The 23665-nt window shown below is 38.1% G+C and overlaps 1 protein-coding gene across 1 annotated transcript in view; it reads left to right on the top strand.

The window, feature by feature from the left end:
- Window positions 1-2324: 2324 nt before the first annotated feature.
- The window catches only part of LOC107557058 (pro-neuregulin-2, membrane-bound isoform-like), a 93735-nt gene continuing 72394 nt past the window's right edge, over window positions 2325-23665 (top strand). The window contains exon 1 of the mRNA XM_016240360.1: window positions 2325-3023. Coding sequence (XP_016095846.1) covers window positions 2612-3023 — 412 coding nt within the window. The 5' untranslated portion in view covers window positions 2325-2611. The remainder of the gene's footprint in view (window positions 3024-23665) is intronic.

Raw genomic sequence — 23665 nt, 5'->3', positions numbered from 1 at the left:
GGATGGTTCAAAGAGCCCAGAAGGCCTTCACTTGTCTTGTTAACGAATGATACCTAGAATTAATTTTCTGAAAAATGATGAATGTACCCTGATGACGTTTTTAAATCTACAAAGGTAACTCAGGAATAACTAACCAAACAAGATAAGATGCTTTGTTGAATTTAAGGTGACCGTTTTAGAGGAGACTAAAAGTTTTTAGTGTTTAGAAAAGCGTGATTAAGATGTTTATTATGTTTGATATGATCAAATGGTTTATAGAGAAGATGTGTAGCCTGCACGTGTCATGTTATCACGTGTACACTCGGACTGTGTCATGTCTTCATTTTCTGATTAATTTTAAGTGGTTGTACCCTATAAAGACTAAAGAATAATTTCGTTAAACTCATATTTTACATTGTAGTTTAGTGTAGTTTGGTCGGTGGGAGGTCGAGGGCAGCGCTGTTTCAGAACCATGGACAGTAACCGCCGAGTCTCGTCACTGCCTTTCTAAGGATCGATCCGTTGCGAATGCTGTCTTTAGTAGTGTGCCTGTGTAACCTACAAGTAATAAAGAGACTTGTAACTCCACCTCCACATTTCTGAACCATATGTATATATATATATATATATATATATATATTTATTTTTACTAAAACATTTTATTAAAAGCTTTTTAATCCCCATGTTATGTCAATTCACTTTCAATAAAATATTGATTAATTAATGACTTTCTTTCATGTTTACCCTTTAAGGACAAGCGTCTCCTCTTTTAAATCCATTTAACCTTTTTTTATGTTCGACACATTCGTAAATAGTCAACCCTGTTACAATGATTTTTGGAGTAATCATCTCATTATTTAAAAGTAGATTTTTTGTCTACTTTTATTTTTTTCTAACAAACACCTTGTAGTGTCATGACCTTGCACACGTTAAATGAGCTGTAAAACTGTCAACCCTATATCACAACGTCATAATATTTTTCCTAATATAACTTGAAATGCATGGCACAATGCACCACTTTAACACTTAAAGACATTCTTTGTCTAATAGAATGTACAAAACAAATTTTACATTTCACATATATCTTAAATTATTTTATTTTATTTATTTTATTAATTAATTTATTTATTGGTTAGGCCAAAGCTCAGTTTATTACAATGCTATCTTAAGGAAAGCATTCAGCATCCTACAAATAAGCAGTAAAAGCTCAGCAAGGGCCAGTTTATGAACTATCAATATGAACTATTATGAACTAAGTTACTCCAATTAAGGGACACTATACTGTACACTGTTGTGTACGGTGTACTGTTCTTTAATTTAAAATGAAATAAATGTAAAAGTTTGAGGGACTACCACTTGTGGTATTTATTACCCATGATTCCTCATAGTCATCATGTTAGAAAGTTGTTGTGGCTCTGTCTGCGTGCGCACAGAACAGCAGATGTCGCCCTTAGTGAAGTTGTAGCTACGCTCCTTTGCAGATCCACAGGTTCAGCCTTCATTTAGTTAATGATTTATATATCGTTCCTAACCTGTTAAAGTCAAATATTGATATTTATCATCTCCTTTTAAACATTCCGTGTCTACCAACACTGTGTGTCTATCAATGCTTTACCATCTAGCGCACATATTTTGCGTTTGATGCACTCTGCTGCTACATTCGTGATGTTCCTTCATTTAATTTGTAAAAAATGTTCTCATTCGTCCAGGCATCAGCAATGCAACGGATACCAGATGTAGCCTATGGATTTGATGCAACGCCTCACCATGATTTATCTCTCTCTCTATCTGAGGCAGAATGGCGAATGTGACCTGAATGCAGGGCATGATTTAGTAATGGAATAAGACGCAAAACTCATTCAAAGCTCATTCACTCGCACTGTTAGCCATCGCGCTCAAAGCAGCGCAAACCACTGCGGTGCTCTCACGATTTACAGGAAGATTTGAGTCGGGCGCTTCCCTGCACCATACATTTTGGTGTTTGTTTTTTCTTTTCTTTTTCTTTTCCCTTTTTTTCTTCATGGGCGTTCGTTTCAGCACCCCAGCCGTGAATCTGCCGTTTGTGCGGGGAATTTTGCCCTGATAGATCGGGGTGGCGGATAGAGACGGGGCGCGAGGGACACGGCAACAACGTTTTGTCACTACAAAAGTGGATTCTTACAATGTTTGTGCTGAAGGGATATCGAAAGTAGCCCTAATAGTTTGCTGCAGCATTTCACATTCGACTGCAGTGGAAGATACTCAGCAGCCAGTAGCGAGAAGGGCGCTCACCACTGCAATTTCGGGGCAAAGACTGACTGGCGGCGTCTTGTAGATACCTGCTCGTGTCTTCGGAGGAGGTCCACGACTTTCCCTGCATTTTACGCTGCGCTTCGGAAGAATGCAGTTGAGGGATCTGTATTAAACCAGCAGCATTACGCCGTTTCCGGTTCCCAGCTGGTGTTTCCCGATTGCAAATCTATCGGAAAAAAGCAGCGGATCCCGATGGCATGGACACTTACGCAAGATCTGCCGCGCCGCCGTGCTACTGGAGCCTATTCGCAGTCTCTTCAGCCTTCAACCCAGCTCCGCCGCCATCGCCCCACAGCCCTGCCGCAACGCGACCACCGACCATCGAGCCAAAGCAGGCGGCATGAGGAGGCTTGATTCGGTACACTTATCCATGCTGCTCATCGGGGTCTCCTTCGCCTGCTACTCCCCGAGTCTGAATTCCCTGCAGGACCAGGCTTACAAATCCGCCGTGGTGGTTGAGGGCAAGGTACAGTCCGCGCCTCAGAACGTCTCAGCGGAGCCGTACAGTGTGGATGTCAAAGTCCTGGACGTGTGGCCGCGAAACAGCGGGGGTCTGGAGCGGGATCAGCTCGTCACCGTTGGGGAATTTGGCTCGGAGGCTCCGTGCACCAAAGTGAAGAAGAATCACAAGTATATATTTTTCATGGACTCAACCGATGAACCCTTGGTTTTCAAAGCATCGTTTGCGCCCTTAGATACAAGTGGGAAAAACCTGAAAAATGATGTTGGGAGGATCTTGTGTGAAAACTGCGGTAAGTTTATGCCCACAAAATGCTCGTGCGGGGTCTTGCAAATTGACACATTGACCGTCGGCTTCGATTGTATGCTTATTTGTGGGGCGGATGACATCCAAATGTTTAGTGTAAGTAACAGATGGGGGCTTGTGGGGGCGTCTCTGCAGCAATATTGGACAGGAATAAAACGCTTAAATGTTTTTCATGCTATCTTCAGACATATGCAAAGACATATGCTGTAGTAACACGCGCGCTCGCTGCTCATTTGTAGGATACCGAATTATTTCCTCAAGACAAATATGTAATAAACTGAGCTAGCAGTGTTCATGGCGTAACCATTAGACAGGGCCCACAGCTTGTATGCTCGGATATGAAAAGGTATAGAAAGTCAGAACGACTCAGAATATCTTCTGAAAGTGGCCGTCAGGACCTAAAGCTCGTTGCTCTTTTGGAATAGAAAGTTGCTGGTCTGCGCTTGTGTAATGGGCCTTTAGAACAACTGCACTGGGAGTGGAGCCTTTAAAACTCCACTCAGGACGCAGGGAATATCTTCCAGCCAACAGTTATGTGTCACCTGTTTGCACGCCGCATTCCTATGATCTTTTTATAAGAAATTAAAATTGTTCCCATCGTTTTTCTTCATGATGGCATATTCCTCGAAAGCACATTTTAACCTTCAGGTATATGTTATAGCCTAGGCTACTTTTGATTCAAATTGCAAAGAAAAGAAATGACACTGCATCTTTTCTCAGTGTTGTGACATAACTAGAAGGCGCTGCCATTCTGTCAGTCATTAAGTTTCAGGACACCGTGTTTTCCACAGGCCTACTGTCAGAGGGCTTCTTCTTGTAACGCGTTTAGATTGTCGCTGTCCAGGGTGCTGTACCGTCCTTTCCTCTTCTTATGAACGAGTTCGAGAGAAACGCTTCGTCTAAAAAAATGAGAATGGAAATATGCTGTTTATGTAACGTGCATATGTTAATTACTACATTTTTCATTTACATGAGTAACTTTTTTTCTTAGACATCATTTCTCATTCTTTGCTACTAGTCACTATCCCAGAGCATGTAGCCTAACTATTCCATTGTTAACAATTAAAAAAATGTTGTCTATGGTAATTCAAATACCAACTGTTCACTTCTAAATATGAATTCCAATTGTTGCTGGTAGTTTTACTAATTCATTTTGTGCACAAACTAGCATGTATTTATTACACACTAGTGTCTATTCCATTTTAAATGGTGCTAGAAAGATTTCTAAATGACTATTTTGAATGCCTACTTTGTAGTGAAATATACAACAACTAAAAAAGGAACTGTAACTAAGGTGACTTTACACAACTTCTTTTAAGGCTGCCCTGTGCCTGCTCAAAACTCACTGTAAAAGCGCAAAGCCGCATAAAAGCCAGGCTAAATTATGCTTGCTCAGACCCACCTCAGCCCTTGGTATCAAAATAAACAGTTGTTTCAAAATAACCAGACCTTAGTATCAAAATAAACAATTGCTGTGTTTAATGCATTTATGCTACCTCTGAGCAGCATTAAACAGTCTATGTAAAGACACCTAAATGCCACTTCAGAGTTGCTTCTGTGCCACCTTTGCAGTGTAAATTTGGCACTAGAGAGCTGATGAATCTAACATGTCTCATTAATTGTCTCTAGCATCTAATAAATTAGCACTAGCCTATACTGTAGGTACTAGTAACGATTGAAATGATTTGAAAGGGTAGAAATGAGAGATTGAGTTCTTTTGAAGATAGTGATGAAAAAGTACAAGAGTCTAATAGTGTGTTGACAGTGAAAAATATTATTTAATTTGTAGTAATTAAGGAGATGTAAGCATCACTAACTAGTTTTAAGGAATAAATGTTAAAACACTTATTACAATATGCTAGCACATGCAGCTTATGAGAGCATAGCAGACAGAGGCCTTGAACCAGAACTATCGTTTTCTATTAATTCTACTATTCTCATCAATAAATTGAGAATCTTTTCCCATGGCTTCTTTTCAAAGATCAACGTGTGCTCGCTTGATGACTTTGCAGTTTACTCTCACAAGTGAATCTAACCTCTGCATTGAATTAACTTGTGTGTTGCAACATAATTATTTAAACCATTTGCTTTGCGATGAGACTGCAGTCTGCCATTCACTTACAGAATTTTTTTCTGTTCCGCATTATGCTTAAAGTAAACATACATGTTTGACCCGAAAGGGGTCTGCGGAAGATAATGGTCACGATCTGACCTCCACTGGCATGACTGCATGTCTCTATGGACAGAGTACGATTCAGACAGGAAGGCACAAGCTTTTCAAATATGTCAGGTCTGACGGTTGCCTCAAGTTTTGTAGATAAAAATATGTTTCTTCTTGTGTCCCTAATGGCTCAGCCTAGATTGAAAGCCTGTAAATATAGGTATTTTGAAGAGTTTTTTTTTTTAACAGTTTTTCTTGACTTTTTGTAGAGGGAGACCTACATATTACCCATGAGGAGTGACAGGTGGGTGGGTGCCGTTGTGTAGTGTGTTACTCCTCCAAAATGTGTTTTGCAATAGATATGTCTTTAATTATGATTTTAAAATGATGACAGGGAAGTTTGTAGTATTTGATGTTCCTCATGATGTGTGATCCAGTCTTTCCCTTCCCCCGGTGTGGAGGTCACAGCTGCATCGAGGTGGCAGTCCAGAATATGCCGGTGGCTCAATATCATTGATTCGAAAGAGCTCTCGGGCAAAATGGCATGACACAGGACAAGAATAACAGCTGGTGATTGACATGCACAGAGGGAAGGACTTACTTCATAGATGCATATGTCTTTTTTAATAACTATATAAGGTCAAATCTAAAACGTGAAGAATTTTTGGCCAGACCAAACGCAGAGATCCTGTCATAACAAAATCCTTGTGGATTCCTGAATGACATGGATAATTTACCTCAGTAAAATAGTGCATGATTCAAAAGGCTGTAACAAGTGAACTGCCTGAGGAGATTTAGTGATGATTGGCCACATATCTCAGCTACAAGCTGGATTCGGCTCTGAGAAGGAAATTGATGACTGCTGTCTTATTGCTGGACATTCAGGGTGGGTTGTCATCATTTTAAATGGGGTAATGGCCATATTAAAACACTAGTTTTATAAACTTGGTCATATTTAGGATACTAAAGCTGGATTATGCACTCTCTCCAGCATGGCCCACTTTTCCATAGCTCCAAGAAAAGAAAATCTCTCTCTGCAGCTCGCCCACACATATTCCCTTCAGACAAACAGGCCTTAGCTCAGAATGCTTTTCATGAGCTGGACACAAGCAATCGGTGAAAACCAGCCAATTTGGTTGCATTCGGATTATAAAACAATCCAATATTGATATGGTTTAGTAAGAAATTGTTGGAAAAAAAGTGCAGTTTGGCTGAAATGCAATAAAGCATCATCTTGCCTTAAAGGGATAGTTCATCTGAAAATAAAAAGTCTGCCATCATTTAATATCTCAGGTTTTTCTTTTGTCCATGCCATGAAAGTCAGTCGGATCTAATGTTGTTTTGTTCCCCACTGATTTTCATTGCATGGACAAAGAGAGTTGAAACATTCTTTAAAACATTCATTGTTTATGTTATTAGAAGGATAGTTCCCCCAAAAATGAAACTTCTAAAAGAAGATATTCTGAAGAAAGTTGGTTGCCAAACAGTCAAACAGTTTTGGTGACCATAGATGTCCATTTCTCATATATAATATAATATAATATAATATAATATTATATTATATAATATTATATACATTTTAAAAACATGTGCCATGATTTATATCACAAGACTTCATGTTACCATGTACATTCTCTTATTTAAAGCAGCCGGTCTCTGCTGGGATAGGTTTTGTTTTACTTTAAGCACAATAATAACTATTTCATGCCTGGAGCGATGCAATATGAGCCACATGTATTTTGCATCTGAAATGCAATTTGATTGATTAAAACTGGAGATCAAAAATTAGTACTTCTTGTACATGCAGTTGTAAATGAGGTTTTCAGGAAAACTATCTACTGTAGTTTTATGAAGTAGGCTTACATTCCTATGTAGAAAAAAGCAATTAATTCTTAATAACATAATTCATAGTTATGTTTCTTCAACATCAATTTATGGCAGCTGAATAGCCTGTCCATGTGGTCCATCCCTTTGAGCACCAGCTGTTGAATGACTGCTGTGAGTGACTTTCGGGTGAAAGCAGCGGTGTGAATCGACTGACTGAAGGTGGAATATCGAAGATGGGCTTCCCATCAATCCTGGTCACGCATGATGATAAATGTTTGTGTAGGTTGCTCTGCATCCTCCCTCTTGAGATAGATTCATACACTTCATCGCTGTTGTACGGAGCGTAGGGCTGACATGAGACATATGAAGCAGGCCTCCAGTGGTCTCCAGCATGTCAGCTGTACTCTGGGACACATGTTGCTACCTAGACTTAAATACTGCATGATAATCGCTGTCAGCTCCCAGTCCTGCTCTCTGGATCTGTGTATTTCAGCAGTTTGCTTCAAATTTGGCATGTTTAGATGGAAGGAAATCAGATTATTCTTATGCAGGATAAGAGCCATTGATTTATATTGCAAAGAGTATCTGTCTGATTATATAATTTACGGAATATAATGTTTTAAATATATTTTGAAAGCATACAATATAGAATTTGATTTTTCTTTTAAAATTTGAATCCTATCTGCTTGAAAACTGTTTTTCACTGCCGCGGTAAATATTGCAATTGCACATCTCCATTGATGGGTGTTCAAAGGTAACCATGTATTCAGACTAAAGAAATTGCAAAAATTTGTATTTAAAATCAACGTTTAATAAAAAAAAAAAACACCATTTAAAAATATATTTAAATGATGAATAATTGTTATTTTATTTTATTTTAGAGTTGAGGCTCTAAAAGTCACCATTAAATCAAATCGACAATTCTTATTTTTATTTTATTACATTTTTATGGAGTGTTGCAGTGTTTATTATACATGATTATTCTGTGCACAATATTATTAAAAAAGGCAAAACACAACAAAAACAAATAAAGATATAATCCACTCAATTCCAATTGCACAAAATCAAGTTATTTCTCTTTCTCTCTCTCTCTCTCTCTCTCTCTCTCTCTCTCTCTCTCTCTCTCATTTCCTCAAGACCATTTCTCTCTTTCACATCAACAAAAACAAATAAAGATATAATCCACTCAATTCCAATTGCACAAAATCAAGTTATTTCTCTTTCTCTCTCTCTCTCTCTCTCTCTCTCTCTCTCTCTCTCTCTCTTTCATTTCCTCAAGAAGCCATTTCACTTTGACATACATAAGATGGAATTTCTGTTATATATATATATATACATATAATATATTTTTTTGTTTGTCTGCTGCTCTTGACCTTACAACTCATGGAAAGTGGCTAATAAAGAGATTGTGATGGGGCACGTTCATGCAGTGTCATCAGCCAATCAGTATTATCATAGCATAATTTTCCTGCAGCTCCAAAGTCATTAGTCACATGACATTTTGCTCAGGTGATTGATTCAAAACAAACTGGCAGCAAAACCGAGTCACCATGAGCAAGGCTGGCAGTCATGTATTTCTGCAGAGTCCTGTGCCAGCCAAGCAAGTGCCAATGAGATGAACAGCAATGCTAACAATTAGTTTCCCTCAGATATTACAGAGTTAGACCTCCTTGCTTGAGTGCTACTGAGACAATCAGTTACCAAGAATGGACTCAGTGTATAGTGAAAGAGCAATCTTGACTGTTTGGCCCATGTGCATTCTGTCTGTTTTCCTCTTGAACCTTTTGCCAGCTCATATCTCCTCATATAGCCCTCTTGAGCGCTCTCATTCCTTCTCCCTGTGCTTCAGTTACAATCCACCTTCTGTCTTCACAAGCTGCAAGTGTCTCACAATGTGATGTCAACATCCACACAGAACAGTAGACAGTTCAGAGCTTCACTATTTAGTGAACAAACACATCAACTACAGAATGCTGTAGTTCTCTGTGAATCAGTTGTGTACTGCATGCTCTGTATGGACTTTACGTTTGCATACAGTGGCTCCTAAAATTATTGTGACACTTAGACATGCATAGTTCAAATGAAAATTCTGTCATCATTTACTCACAAGCTGTTCCAAGCCTGTATGACTTTCTTTATTGTGTGGAACACAATATAATATATTTTGAAGAATGTTGGTAACCAAAAAGTTGCTGGTAGCCAGTGACTTCCATAGTATTTTTTCCCTACTATGGAAGTCACTAGCTACCATCAATTGTTTGGTTATCAACATTCTTCAAAATATTGTCTTATGTGTTCAACGTATGTACAACAATTTTAATTTTTTTGGTTGGACTATCCCTATTCAGACATATAAAATATCTGAATGCCATTACATTATATAACTAAGTCACCCAACAAAGTTATTTGGTATTTGTTTTTTTGAGACTTGTTTAAAAGTTTTGGGTCAGTAAGAAAATAAATACTTCTATTTATCACAAGTGATGAAGACCTTTACCTTATTACTTACTTACTAACTAACTAACTAAATAAATAAATAAATATATAAATGTAATGGCCGCAGAAAATTCAGTTTCAACATCAGTTTCAAACTTTTTTTTTCCTAAGTAGTTTTGCATGCTGTTAAAGTTGATGACACTCTGTAAAAGAGTGTTTTTAATCAAAATTCAGAGTGGGTACTCTAGATCTCTAACATTGGAGTCATTTTTCATGGGTTACAGTATCCATTGTTCGTAATGTTGACTTACCTGATAAAATAAACATGACCATGAACAGTGATCGTACTACAAAAGGGCGCAATGTTAGTTAAATGTTATATACTGTTGTCAATCGTTCAAGCTTTATTGATGATAGATTCATCTTTAACAAGGGCTACCCTGTTATATTTAAAGTTTTTAATGTGCTGGGAATAAATTAATCCCATAATAAAGAACGACTTCCATTAACACAAGTGGCGCATCATTTTGCAGAAAATGCTGACTTGCACGAGGGTTAACTCCTCTGCGTTCCTTCCCCGCGAAGGTGATCATTTCTGGCTTTAAACACAGTATCTGTGACAAAAGAGACCTTGCTGGGTTACAGTAGTGGCAGAGCTGCCCATCGTGTGATACATTTAAAGAGCTCTGAAAATAGGCCCACAGGGATTGGATTGTCTGCTGAGTGTTACGAAGGGAAAGACACGGCAGAGACAAGCCTGTGTAATACCTTGTAATTGACAAGCTGTAAATCTGAGTCAGGGTGTTTTAGGCTCCAGCTGTAAAGGCAGTTGAGTGTGAGCAGTGTGTTTTTATTGGAACTCAATGTACTGGTGCACTGTGACCATTTGAGAGAGAAACTGTACCCTATTTATGAGTTAACTGCATATTTATATAGGCAATGAGAACACGTTCTGCAAATTACTTTTAAGTGCCTAGTACATGCTTCTTTACCTATATGGGTAATAAATACAAGCAAGATGTCATGTCAGGATGAGTTTGTTTAGCGTTTTACTTTCTCAAAGAAGTTGTTATGTGTAAAGGAAAAATTCAAAATAAAATAATAAATGATTTTATTATTAAATTCAGAACAAATACTTGAAATAGATATGTGAAGTAGAATAGAATAGATCTTTGCTCACTTATTGTCTCTTTTTGGCTGTCTGGGATTTTTCCACAGAAGAAGGCATCACATTCACCACTTAGAGGCAGTATATGAACATGATTCTTACAGCCCCAAAAATATTACAAACAGGCCAAAGTGTTTGCACCCTGCAAACGTGGTATGACTATGGTGTTACTCTCATCAGGTCTGACATTAACATGCTGGATAATCGTGGCTAATCACCCATGTTTAAACTGCTCTAATGCACAAATTAATCTTGTGCCTCATTGTCTTGCCACAGAGAATAACATTTAAACTCTCTGAAACATTTGGTATCTGTCATATGTGAAAAGGCACGTCTGTAAGTCATTAGGGGTCTAAATAATGAAGCTCCTGGAACCTTGTACCGTTTGCTCTGAATCTCTTCTTCTTAAACCGCAGAGAATCCATCCCTAGGGCATGATGGTCTCAATTCCCACCCAATACTCATCAACTGCATGTCAGGCAATTGTTCTGGCAATAGTTGATGCTATAATATACAAACAGGCATTTCTGCTAATGCTTTGGCAATTTACTCTACTGTTCAACAGTTTGAGGATGGTAAGTTTTTGTAAATGTCTTGGATAGAAGTCTCTTATGCTCATCAAGGCTGAATTTATTTGATAAAAAATACAGCAAAACAGTAATACTGTGAAAAATTACTATATAAAACAACTCTTTTCTGTTTTGAAATGTAATTTATTATTATAATGAATTTTTGAGTCTTAAGTGTCACATGATCCTTCAGGAATCATTAGTATGCTGATTTGGTGCTCAAGAAGCGTTATTATTATTATGATTATCAATATTGAAAGCAGTTTTTGCTGCTTAGTATTTGTGAAAACAGTGATACATTTTTTTCCAGGATGTCAGGATTGTCGCTTTTGATCAATTTTTTAAGTATTTATTTTTTTTCCTCACAAAAACAAACAAACAAACTAGTGTATGCTGTGTTATGGATTTTCATATTTGGATTTTATTTTACTTTTTTTTTAATTTAATTTTCTGGAAAACCTATTTTCATATCCTACAGTAGGTCAGACATCCAATTTGAATGACATTTATATAATCTAGAGACCAATTTTTAAAGAATTTTAATTAATTGAATCATTCGTCAGATATGAGGTAATACATTTTTCAGGCGTGGTTTATAATGACAAATTGACCTCTATATTGTGATATTGAAATTTGCCACCAAAACAACTGTATCCACAGGATCTATTCTTGCGAATTTGTGGTAATTTAATCAAAATTTTCAGTCTGTTCAGACTTGATTGTTGCTTGTGGTTATATTTGCACTTGGCTTTAATATTCCAAATGCTTGTTTAGATTAATTCAGCTTATTCAGTTAAGCTAGCAGGTTGATGATAGAAAGAGACGTGTACTTGTATGGCGTGCAGTAAGCAGTTACTTAGCCACAGCTGGCATGAAAACTGACATCACTATTAGAGGAAGCAGCGATCATCGGAGGTGATCTGGCAAATATTAGTTTTAACTGAACTTGTGGCCCCCTTTTTCACAAGACCTTCACAGGGAAAATAAACTGAGGCGCTGCTTGAATGTTTAGCTGGGAGTATTTAGGTGGAGGGGCGTCAGGAGTAGACATTTTTTGTGTTAGTCTTTGCTGTCAGCCTATATAATTACATTGGTATTCACTTTTGGATCAACTAATCCTCTTGGAAAGCATCCCTAGTATCACTGCACGCATAGTGTGACTTGAAAGCTATAGATTCCTCAAAGCATTATTATAATTTCCTGCCCTGTTGCAATGTTTATTTCCTTATTTTCTCTTATGGGAAATTCCCTGTATTATCCCTTGTACAGGATTGATTATTCTATGGAAAGGTAGTCATGCTTGTTTATGCCTGTGATGATATTTAGCATTATTCTAGATGTGACATTTGTTCTTAAGTGTAGACTAAACCCAGCTGTCCATCTACTCTGCTATTTATTGGCCTAAATACAAACTGGGCTTCTCGATCAAGGTCCCATATGCTCAAACGCTCCATGTCATCTTCACTAAAAATAATGTTTTGTTTGATCCCTGCCTCGAGCGCATTTTCCTTTGTAGTAAATAATGTATCTGGTGCACATGTAATGTAGGCGCACATGTGACGGGAAGGATGTCATGACAGTTCAGGTGGTCACAGTGCATGAACTCAGGCTTTCATGCTGTATGAGGACGGGTCAACAACATGACACTCTTTTTTCTATCTATTAGTTTATTTTAATAAATGGCAGGGTGATGCAACTCATTAAAAGAATCAAATTCTTGAAAGGAAAACCTTATGAAGTAGCTTTGAAAAATCTTCTATGGTTATTATTATTATTATTTGTTTATAAAATAATGTTTTAACAAAGCTAATTATTAACTGCTTATTAATATTTGTCTTGTCTGCAAAATCAAAATCATGTGGTATGACTTTCACAAAGCAACATGTAGAGAAAAACTACATTGGAAATGATAACTTAGAGAGACACATGTAAACCCTCATGACTGTGTGTTATGGTCAATAAGTCACAGAAATATCATAGAGCATTAGAAATATTCTCAAATAACTCAATCTATTTATGACAAGGCAAGGTTAGTTTATATAGTAAAATGTCATGAAATTTATGAATGAGTTAAAAATTTGTACAAAAAATAAATACAACTTTTACATTTACCCTAAAATATATATATATGAAAAAAGTCAATAAGTGTACATTTATGAGTTTATGGAAAATTTGTTATTATTTTGTACTTTGAAGTTTTTCAGACCATGGATATATTATAAAGATATATTATAGTTTAATATATATTTTGAATTAGTTTTTTTTTTGTATTTTCCATTTCCATTTTAATTTTAGTTAAAGTTTTAGTAAAAAAAAAATTTTTAGTATTTTTTTTCCCAAGTAACAATTTTTTTTAGTTAGTTAACTATAATAACCCTGGTTCAAAACTTTCCTTCCTTTTAAAATATTTCCTTTCCTTTATCATGGACACTCTTTAATATCATTGACCCTGGCTACAAACACAGTCTCTTCTCTGATCTGAGTTAAGAACATTCAGTATGGTTTTTCTCCTCTGTCATTATCCAAACACAGAGCCTTCCAATAAGGCCTAGTAGTTTACAGCCTTGACGGCAAGGAGAAAAGGAGTGAGATGTAGAAGGAGAGGAGTGTATGAGATGTAAATAAGAGAGAAAGAGAGAGGGACAGATTGTAGCTGAATGGAAAGATTTGCCCCCTCTGCTTTCCGCCTAGAAGCTACTCATCAACTATTCATCAGTAAGTCTCTGCGCTTTCCCACTGCAGTATGGCATGTGTACAATCCTGCCACTCTGGACTCATGCGTAGTGTGTGGCTAAAGGACACCCGGGAGGTGTCCTCCTGCTGCACCTGCATGTCCCTGGGCTCAGACCACATACATGCTGCTCTGCACACGTCTGCAGGACTCTGCAGCATCTGTAGCCTGATCAGCAAACGTTTGACTTGTCATTACCGGAGGCCTATTAATATGATGCCACGGTTGCTAAAGACACGGGCTGTGTTTCTGTAAACAATTCCTTGAATAGCTGGTGCTTGAAAAGCTCTTATTGTATTGTATGCAAACTATTAGGAATATTTGTATGCTTTTGCATAATGTAGTGTGCATGTTCTTACATTTGACATATGAAATAATCATAGCAGCAGTCATGTAGTTGGACAGGAATACTTCACTGATATTTACAGTACACATATGTCCTGTTTTGTGGACACCATGGTGCAATAGTTAACGTGATCAATGTGGGTGATCACAAGGTTGTGTTGTCTTATTGCATTATATGTGCCCGCTTTCTCCACCACCACCACAAAAAAAAAAACTTTTGATTTTCCCAGTTGGATCTTTCAGGTCACCTTGAAGCAACCTAGGCCAAGTTCAGGGATTAATTTACTCATCAGCAAAACATAATTCATGTTGTATCTCATGCTGATTAAAATAAATAGGTTAAAATAAATCGTTAGAAGACTGAATCGTGATTCATATATGAATAGATTTTTACGTCCACCCCTAGTTTTCTCTTCCTCTTCTCTAAAGCAGCGCAGCATGGCCTCGCCCCCTTCGTTGCGTGTTCCCAGGGGTGGGGTTTATCAGGATTTGGGATGTCACGAACCCGGGAAGTAACTCATTGTAGTCCCTACGAGCCATTTTTGTAGGCATTAAACTGCCATAATTTTAAAAGACGATATCTCCGTTTGCATTGAACTTTCAACTTCGTAACTTTGCAGATATTATTTATGCTCAAACAGCAACATTACACACTAATGTTAAAAAAGTGAAATCGCAATCAACCACCCCTTTAAATCCTTTGTCAGTTTTTGTGCGTCTTTCACTGTTGTATAGCTACTTCTTGTCAACATTGTCAGATATGTATAAAACATTTTAAATATCAGGAAAAATCAATGCCAGTCTTCATCCCAAAGCTTCTCTTTCCATATTTCACGTGGCAGAGACATGTCATGGTTATTTTGTCAACACCTCAAGATTAACGACTTAATGAGTTTGAAACCATACCTTAGTCTCAGTTCATTCATTCATTGAAGTGGATGCTAAATTTGTCAAAATTTATGATGAATATTTTTCACATATTGTCACAGATACAAAAGTATGCTATTTGGAAATGGTAGAAGCAGCAGGAGACTGCAGCCTAAAATAGACTTTTTGTCTTATTACTCAGGAACAAAAGATATCTATACTTCAAACATCTCAAGACAACCATTTTTGGATCCACAGATTTCTGTGGATTTTCCTCCAAGATCCATGCTGAAAAAAATGAGCAGGTTCTCTCTGGGCCTGATCATAGACACATCCTGATCATAGACTCATCCCTGGGGTTTGAACCTGCAAACTTTGCGTTACCAGCTCAGTAGTTATTTGCTCATAAAACTGAGCATGTCTAACCAATAGCTCCATAACATACATGTTGTATTGTGTTTCTGTTTGCTTGCTTCTGTATACATATGTGTGTTCAGAAATCCGTCATAATATGTGTCCGGAATAAATCAGACAGTGGCTGTGACAGGACCTTGACAAAACGAAAAGTTTGGAAACAAAGCAGCATGGGAAGGGCATCCGTGTGTTTGTGTGCGGAGTGCCAGATTGTTGAAAAGAGGGTCTGCCGACACTCCCGTTGCGAGCATTGCGCTCCACTCGAGGGACGTGTCCGGCCATGTTTGCAGCACACTCCATGCACATCGACCGCCAGTGTTTGCTTCCTCAGGTATGTCGTAGGAGTGGATTGATGTGTGTCTTAACATGAAAAGGCTTAAATAAGAATGAATAGTTGTTTTTTTGCTTGTGTTAAGAGGTGGACAGAGAATGATTTTGCTGTGTGTGATGGGGCAGCTAGCTGTCCATAAGGAGAGAGTTTGATGAATGCAGGACCTGTATGTGATTGAAACCAGATCAGAGCACCATTTATCAGGCCCCATTCATCTAAAACCCAGCCCATGCAATGACACATTTCACATTACAGCAAAGGTAGAAGTGGTACAGTAAGATACAATTATCAGAACGTTTGTTTGGAAAAGCTTTTATTTGAAATGGTGATTAATTTTTGCCTTACATATCATTATGCAGATTAAATTACTTTAATGCATAGCAAAATAGCAAAAATGTAATAAAAAAAAATCCATCACAGAATGCTATAGTACTAAATAATACTGTATGAAAAACTCCAAAATTGTTCATGACTTTAAGGAAAGAAAGAAAGAAAGAAAGTATAAAATATACACAGTTGGACATTGTTAGTAGAAGTGGTGTAGTCTAGTTTTTTTGTAGTGAGTATACTGTGATTTTTCCCTCCCAGCCTCATACTCACATGTCTCAGAGCGACACCCCATAAGCACCACCACACTCACTAATGCATACAGTATGCATCTACATGTAACTGAGAGCATTCTGAAAGACTGCTTGTGTGATATCAACATGTCAATTTATTATAAGCAACACAAGACTTTAAAGGGATAATTCACCCAAAAATGAAAATTCTGACATTAATTACTCACCCTCATTTCATTCCAAATCTGTAAGACCTTAGTTCATCTCGTAACACAAATTAAGATATTTTTGATGACATCCGAGAGCTTTCTGACCCTGCATAGACAGCAAGGGAACTACCACGTTCAAGGCTCAGAAACGTAGTAAGGATATCGTTAAATAGTCTGTGTGACATCAGTGGTTCTGTAATTTTAAGCTGTAATTTTATGAAACTACGAGCTACGAGAATAGTCTTTGTGTGCAAAGAAAAAAAATAACAACGACTTTACTCAACAATTCTTCTCTTCCGGGTCAGCGTCTGCCGCCATTCATGAGAGTACCACGACGCATGAACGAAGGTCTTAATGGGTTTGGAATGACATGGGGGTGAGTAATTAATGACAGAATTTACATTTTTGGGTGAACTATCCCTTTAACAGTCAATGACATTTACAGCTGGGGAGACTGGACTGATTTGCCACTGTATAATCATCTAACTCAGCCAATTAAGAACTACATTTATCCTTAGATGTTATATGAATATGATCTCTGAAGCACAGATTTTATCAGCTGGCAATTTTTGATGCACATTTAAGAGTGCCTGTTTTTAAATTCCCTAGCCTGTCTTTCAGTCTACAAGGCTGGCCAGGAGTTCTCATCTCTCTCATCATCTGAAACAAGGAGATATAAACATTGTATTCAGTTTACTTCTGTACACAGTCAGACACAAGTAAACTCTCCTCTTCTCCCGCATTCATTGATCCACCACACTAACGTTAGTGAAGTTATTAGCTAGTTATGTTGGCTTGAGAAAGCCAGCATACTGTTATACTATTTAAACGTTATTATTATTATTGTGAGACCCAGAATTTTCAGCTGTACTGTATCTTCTCCTAAAGCTTTAATGCTACAAGCACCAAACTCTGCAGAGACCTTGGACCTGATCTGTAGTTTGTTGCTATATATTTTCTAACTGATCGGACTTACAGTTTTCGTAAAAAAGAATTGTCAAACATAAAAGTAGAAGTGGTGTAGTCTAGTTTTTTTGTAGTGAGTATACTGTGATTTTTCCCTCCCAGCCTCATACTCACATGTCTCAGAGCGACACCCCATAAGCACCACCACACTCACTAATGCATACAGTATGCATCTACATGTAACTGAGAGCATTCTGAAAGACTGCTTGTGTGATATCAACATGTCAATTTATTATAAGCAACACAAGACTTTAAAGGGATAATTCACCCAAAAATGAAAATTCTGACATTAATTACTCACCCTCATTTCATTCCAAATCTGTAAGACCTTAGTTCATCTCGTAACACAAATTAAGATATTTTTGATGACATCCGAGAGCTTTCTGACCCTGCATAGACAGCAAGGGAACTACCACGTTCAAGGCTCAGAAACGTAGTAAGGATATCGTTAAATAGTCTGTGTGACATCAGTGGTTCTGTAATTTTAAGCTGTAATTTTATGAAACTACGAGCTACGAGAATAGTCTTTGTGTGCAAAGAAAAAAAATAACAACGACTTTACTCAACAATTCTTCTCTTCCGGGTCAGCGTCTGCCGCCATTCATGAGAGTACCACGACGCATGAACGAAGGTCTTAATGGGTTTGGAATGACATGGGGGTGAGTAATTAATGACAGAATTTACATTTTTGGGTGAACTATCCCTTTAACAGTCAATGACATTTACAGCTGGGGAGACTGGACTGATTTGCCACTGTATAATCATCTAACTCAGCCAATTAAGAACTACATTTATCCTTAGATGTTATATGAATATGATCTCTGAAGCACAGATTTTATCAGCTGGCAATTTTTGATGCACATTTAAGAGTGCCTGTTTTTAAATTCCCTAGCCTGTCTTTCAGTCTACAAGGCTGGCCAGGAGTTCTCATCTCTCTCATCATCTGAAACAAGGAGATATAAACATTGTATTCAGTTTACTTCTGTACACAGTCAGACACAAGTAAACTCTCCTCTTCTCCCGCATTCATTGATCCACCACACTAACGTTAGTGAAGTTATTAGCTAGTTATGTTGGCTTGAGAAAGCCAGCATACTGTTATACTATTTAAACGTTATTATTATTATTGTGAGACCCAGAATTTTCAGCTGTACTGTATCTTCTCCTAAAGCTTTAATGCTACAAGCACCAAACTCTGCAGAGACCTTGGACCTGATCTGTAGTTTGTTGCTATATATTTTCTAACTGATCGGACTTACAGTTTTCGTAAAAAAGAATTGTCAAACATAAAAAAAATCCCATAGACTTGGATTGGCTGAGCAAAAATGCCCCCTCTAAAGGACAATTGCAGTCCACTCGAGAGAGCCACGGGATAAGAAATCTTTAAACTCCCCTTATTTACTTTCGTTTTCAATCACTTAAATTTACAAATAAATGCAAACATTTCCTTTATGCTGCCAAGCAAAGCTAACATAGTTTATCTAGACCAGGTCAGGACTCGAGAATAATTACTCACTGATGGCCAGAGGCCAGTGTGAAAGATGTTTGGAACAGATGACTGATATGTCACTGCTCTCATTGGGGCAATGCTGCGTCCTCGCGAAACTTTATAATTTGCGTGCTTTTCACATCATTTTAAGCCTTGCCAATTAAAACATTCAAGCGATTTTTCACCATTCAAGCACAAGATAAAATGAAAGAACTCAATCCAGTGCATGCGACGTGTTTGTAGAATCTGTTGTTTACGTGGAATAATTAATCCAGTTATTATGAGAGCTTTTGGAGGAAATGTGCCATGGATTCTTTTCCTTCCATACTAGTCACAGCATGTCAACAACACTCATATTCCCTAGTGGTTTTGATCATGTGTTGTTTTGGCTCTATAACTCTCAATTCAGTTTTTCCCCCTCCCTTTCACTTTTTTTTCATATTCATAGTCTCTTATTTTGCACCCTTTCCTTCCACAAACTCCAGATTTGTGAGGTGAGAGTCACCTGTGTGCCACTGCGTGGAGCAAGAGGTGAACTCGATGTGGTTGGCTGGACTCCCAGAACAAGTTGTCATTGGATAGGTTGCCAGGTAGAAAGTAGATGCATGCAGGATGATTGCCTTCTCTCCTTGTTTCGAGATGCTCTCTGGTATTATTGATGCTTGGAAAGCTGTTTCTGTCTCTAACGCAATGCTAGATTTATCTGAGGTGAAAAAAGGAGGGGAAAAAACATTCCAGTGATTGAAACAGACTTTGATTGAGATGTTGCCTCTGTATTGATTTACCTCCAGTTGTATATCTTGAGCACTGGCTTGAGCTGAGCATCTGGGCAAAGGTTGTACATGTTCAAAATGTCAGCAGAGATACAGCTTACCGTAAGTCTTGCTTTCATTTCTGTCTTATATTAATCTCTGGCCATGTTGTTGATGTCATGTTGAGTGGCCCAGACTCTGGAGTTCAGGAGCGTGTCTATCTCCCCGGGAAAACACGCACTCTTTCCGTCTGGTCTCTCTCATATTGTTGTTGAAAGATAGTTCTGCACTGCAAAAGTCATTTTCTTAATCAGTATTTTTGTCTCGTATTCCAGTACAAATATCTAAACATCCTTAAAACAAGATAAATGTATTGACGCAACATTATGTAAGAATTTTTAAGAAATTTTACTTTTTTCCTTTCTTAAACGTTTGTACTTTTTTGTTTGTTTCTGGGTTAAGCATAAATCTAGCAATGTTTAAGTTTATGATTAAAAACAAGAAAAAACTTTGCAGACTTTTTTCTGGTATTTGTATTAGATATTTTTATATTTTGCTATTATTTTTATTCTCTGGGTGGAATAAATGTGTGGAATGCAAATCCTCTCCCTCACGTGGTCCATCAGTGAGGAGAAGTGAGCCAAGGTCAGGTACATGGTGCAAGGGAGCGTTAGGACTGAATGCTGCATATCCTGCAAATAAAACTGCTCTGCACACAACCTCCATTGGCCCAGCATTCCTAAACCTTCCCTCACAGACTGTCATATTTCCATGGATTATGCTTTTTCATCTTATTAGGACGCAGCACAGTTTCGTCTGGGCATCAGATTCTATCCAGAGCTCGGTATGTTGTACGTCTTTTATGTCCTATACTCTCTTGCATTTTTATTTATTTATTTCCCATCACTTTATTTATTCTGCCCAGACAGCAAAGAATAGCTGGTTCAAGACGGTGACTGATGAGGGACTGAGTCTGAATGAGTCTGTGTGCTTCTGGCATACAGTACTGCTGACGTTGGAACGGCAGGGAACGTATCTGTGAACGGGCCCTCTGCCTGTCGCACTGAGATGGCCCAGTTGTGCTCCAGGTTTCCTGTAATCCCCCCTCCCCTCCCCGAAAGAGCCAGAGCACGAAGGGGTCGTCCTGCCACTCGTACCCAGGGGCCACACACTTGATCTCTCACCAGCTCTCCCCTCAAATTATCTGAGGCCCCTTTGAAAGAAAAACTCAAGCCATTGGTTTTCGACCAGCAGAGTCATCAACCCCAGAGGACGCTCGCTGCTAGCACAGCTCTGTGTTTATCAGGAAGGCCCTGCTACACTGGAAGAGAAATTGAGAGATAAGCCGGGCCTGTGATAAGACCCAGCTCTTCTCGTAGAAGTGAAAACAGAAATGCAAATGACTGTTGTGTGTGGTGCATTTGTGGGGGGGACATGCGTTTTTTTGATGAGCATAGGACCTTTTGGCTTTCTCACTGTGACATGTTTGTGCTCTGCTCCAAGTACATTCTCCAGATAAAGGACGAGCTGAGAGCGCACAAGGAATTTGATTTGATTTGAAGAATGCGGAGCTGGGAGCGGACGTGTGTGTCTTTGTGTGCGGAGGGGTATTGATAAGAACTGGACCCTTTCCCATGAGCCTCCATTTCTTCTCTCTTTCCTATTGAATCCTAGCAAATGTCACTATGCCAGTTGCCTTTTTGTTTTTACAAACTAGACCAGATGAGGCCAAAAAAGAGCATGTGTGCGTGTTTGTTCACATGCACGTTTACGTTCTGCCGAAAGGGCATGTATACTTTTGTTTCAGTTGACCGGTGTTTGGCTGGTTGGCCCGTTTCTGAATGCTGAACAGCATGTGTTTGTGTTTGTGTTAACGCTGCAACGGCAATGTGGCCGCTTGTTTGTTAAACTGCATGAGAGTGTGTGGGAGTGTGTTTGTCTGTTCATCTGAAACTGAGAGAAAGAAAGAGAGCAAAACATGGATGGAGTAGATCTCTCCCTGACACTATCTCAAAAACAATCTGTCACATATTTGGGTGAGACTTTAATGTATGATCGGAAGACTGCGGTATATCTGAGTGCCACTTGAATAACAGACTTGAATAACTGTCATACAGGGTGAAGACAAAATCCTACCACATAACGCTGCTGTTTTATTGACGCAGAGGTTTGTGTGTTTACCTTTCAGAACATTGCCCTTTCATCCTTGTAGAGTAATTGCACTCGTCAGTCCTGTTTGATCGTCGCTGAAAAAACAGGACATGATGATCTGCACAAAAGGCTGTTTGGTGGATGTCGTCGGGTTATTAAACTTCGGCTGAAATTGCTGTACTTATGACATCATAGGAAAGCAATACAAAGTCATTATAGTTGCTCTTGCAGGCTTATTGCTGATTAATGAGATTGCTGAGATCATATACTGCTGGAATGCATATGATATATAGAACAAAAGATAAATATATATAGTACAGAGCTAGAAAAGTTAATGTGTTAGCATACTGTAGCTGTAGCTCTGATAATGTGGTTTGAATGCAGACTGTGTTGACAAGTCGGAGCATAGTTTAAGTCATTGTTCAAGGTATAGTTCAAAAATGAAACGGAACTGTCAAAATTGACCCTCAAACGACGATTGTTATAATTTACTGACCCACTTTTCAAACCTGTATGATTTTATTTATTTTGAAGGATTTTGTCCATACAGTGAAATAATAAATAAAAAAATACTGAACATAATGCATAATGATGACAATCTTTTTGGGTGAACTATCCCCTTAAAATCTTCCTCTGAAACTCTAGAGTAGAAGCATGTTAAATTACCAGGGTCTTTTCTGAGAAGCAGGAGACTTGTGTAGGAGACAGAAGATATTGAAGAGATGTATGATTTTTCTTTCTTACAGGTTGCCATATATGCACAAATGTAAACAAAACAGTGAGTAATATATATACCTTGATGTTGATTGTTAAGCCAATGCAACATTTCAAATAAAAGACATATTTTCAAAATTCCGATGGACCAAATCCCCCCCCCCCCCCCAAAAAAAAGACTGTCCCCGGTTCCCACACACCCCGGTTTTACCCAACGTCTGATAATGTGGTTTGAATGCAGACTGTGTTGACAAGTCGGAGCATAGTTTAAGTCATTGTTCAAGGTATAGTTCAAAAATGAAACGGAACTGTCAAAATTGACCCTCAAACGACGATTGTTATAATTTACTGACCCACTTTTCAAACCTGTATGATTTTATTTATTTTGAAGGATTTTGTCCATACAGTGAAATAATAAATAAAAAAATACTGAACATAATGCATAATGATGACAATCTTTTTGGGTGAACTATCCCCTTAAAATCTTCCTCTGAAACTCTAGAGTAGAAGCATGTTAAATTACCAGGGTCTTTTCTGAGAAGCAGGAGACTTGTGTAGGAGACAGAAGATATTGAAGAGATGTATGATTTTTCTTTCTTACAGGTTGCCATATATGCACAAATGTAAACAAAACAGTGAGTAATATATATACCTTGATGTTGATTGTTAAGCCAATGCAACATTTCAAATAAAAGACATATTTTCAAAATTCCGATGGACCAAAAACCCCCCCCCCCCCAAAAAAACAGACTGTACATGTGTCACCCACAGCCTGGTTTTCAATTGCATTGAATTAAATATTGAAAATACCCTGCTTAAGGTCTATACCGAGGATTATGATCTTGATCATCTGTGATGGTATAAACAGGATGAGCCATACTATTATGACATGCATCTGTGAGGATCTTGAATTAGGCAAGTAACACAAGATGTGCAAC

The sequence above is a fragment of the Sinocyclocheilus grahami genome, unplaced genomic scaffold (assembly GCF_001515645.1).
Source record: "Sinocyclocheilus grahami isolate Dianchi unplaced genomic scaffold, SAMN03320097.WGS_v1.1 scaffold588.1, whole genome shotgun sequence".
NCBI classification, from domain to species: domain Eukaryota; kingdom Metazoa; phylum Chordata; class Actinopteri; order Cypriniformes; family Cyprinidae; genus Sinocyclocheilus; species Sinocyclocheilus grahami.
This window is presented reverse-complemented; position numbering and strand designations above follow the sequence as displayed.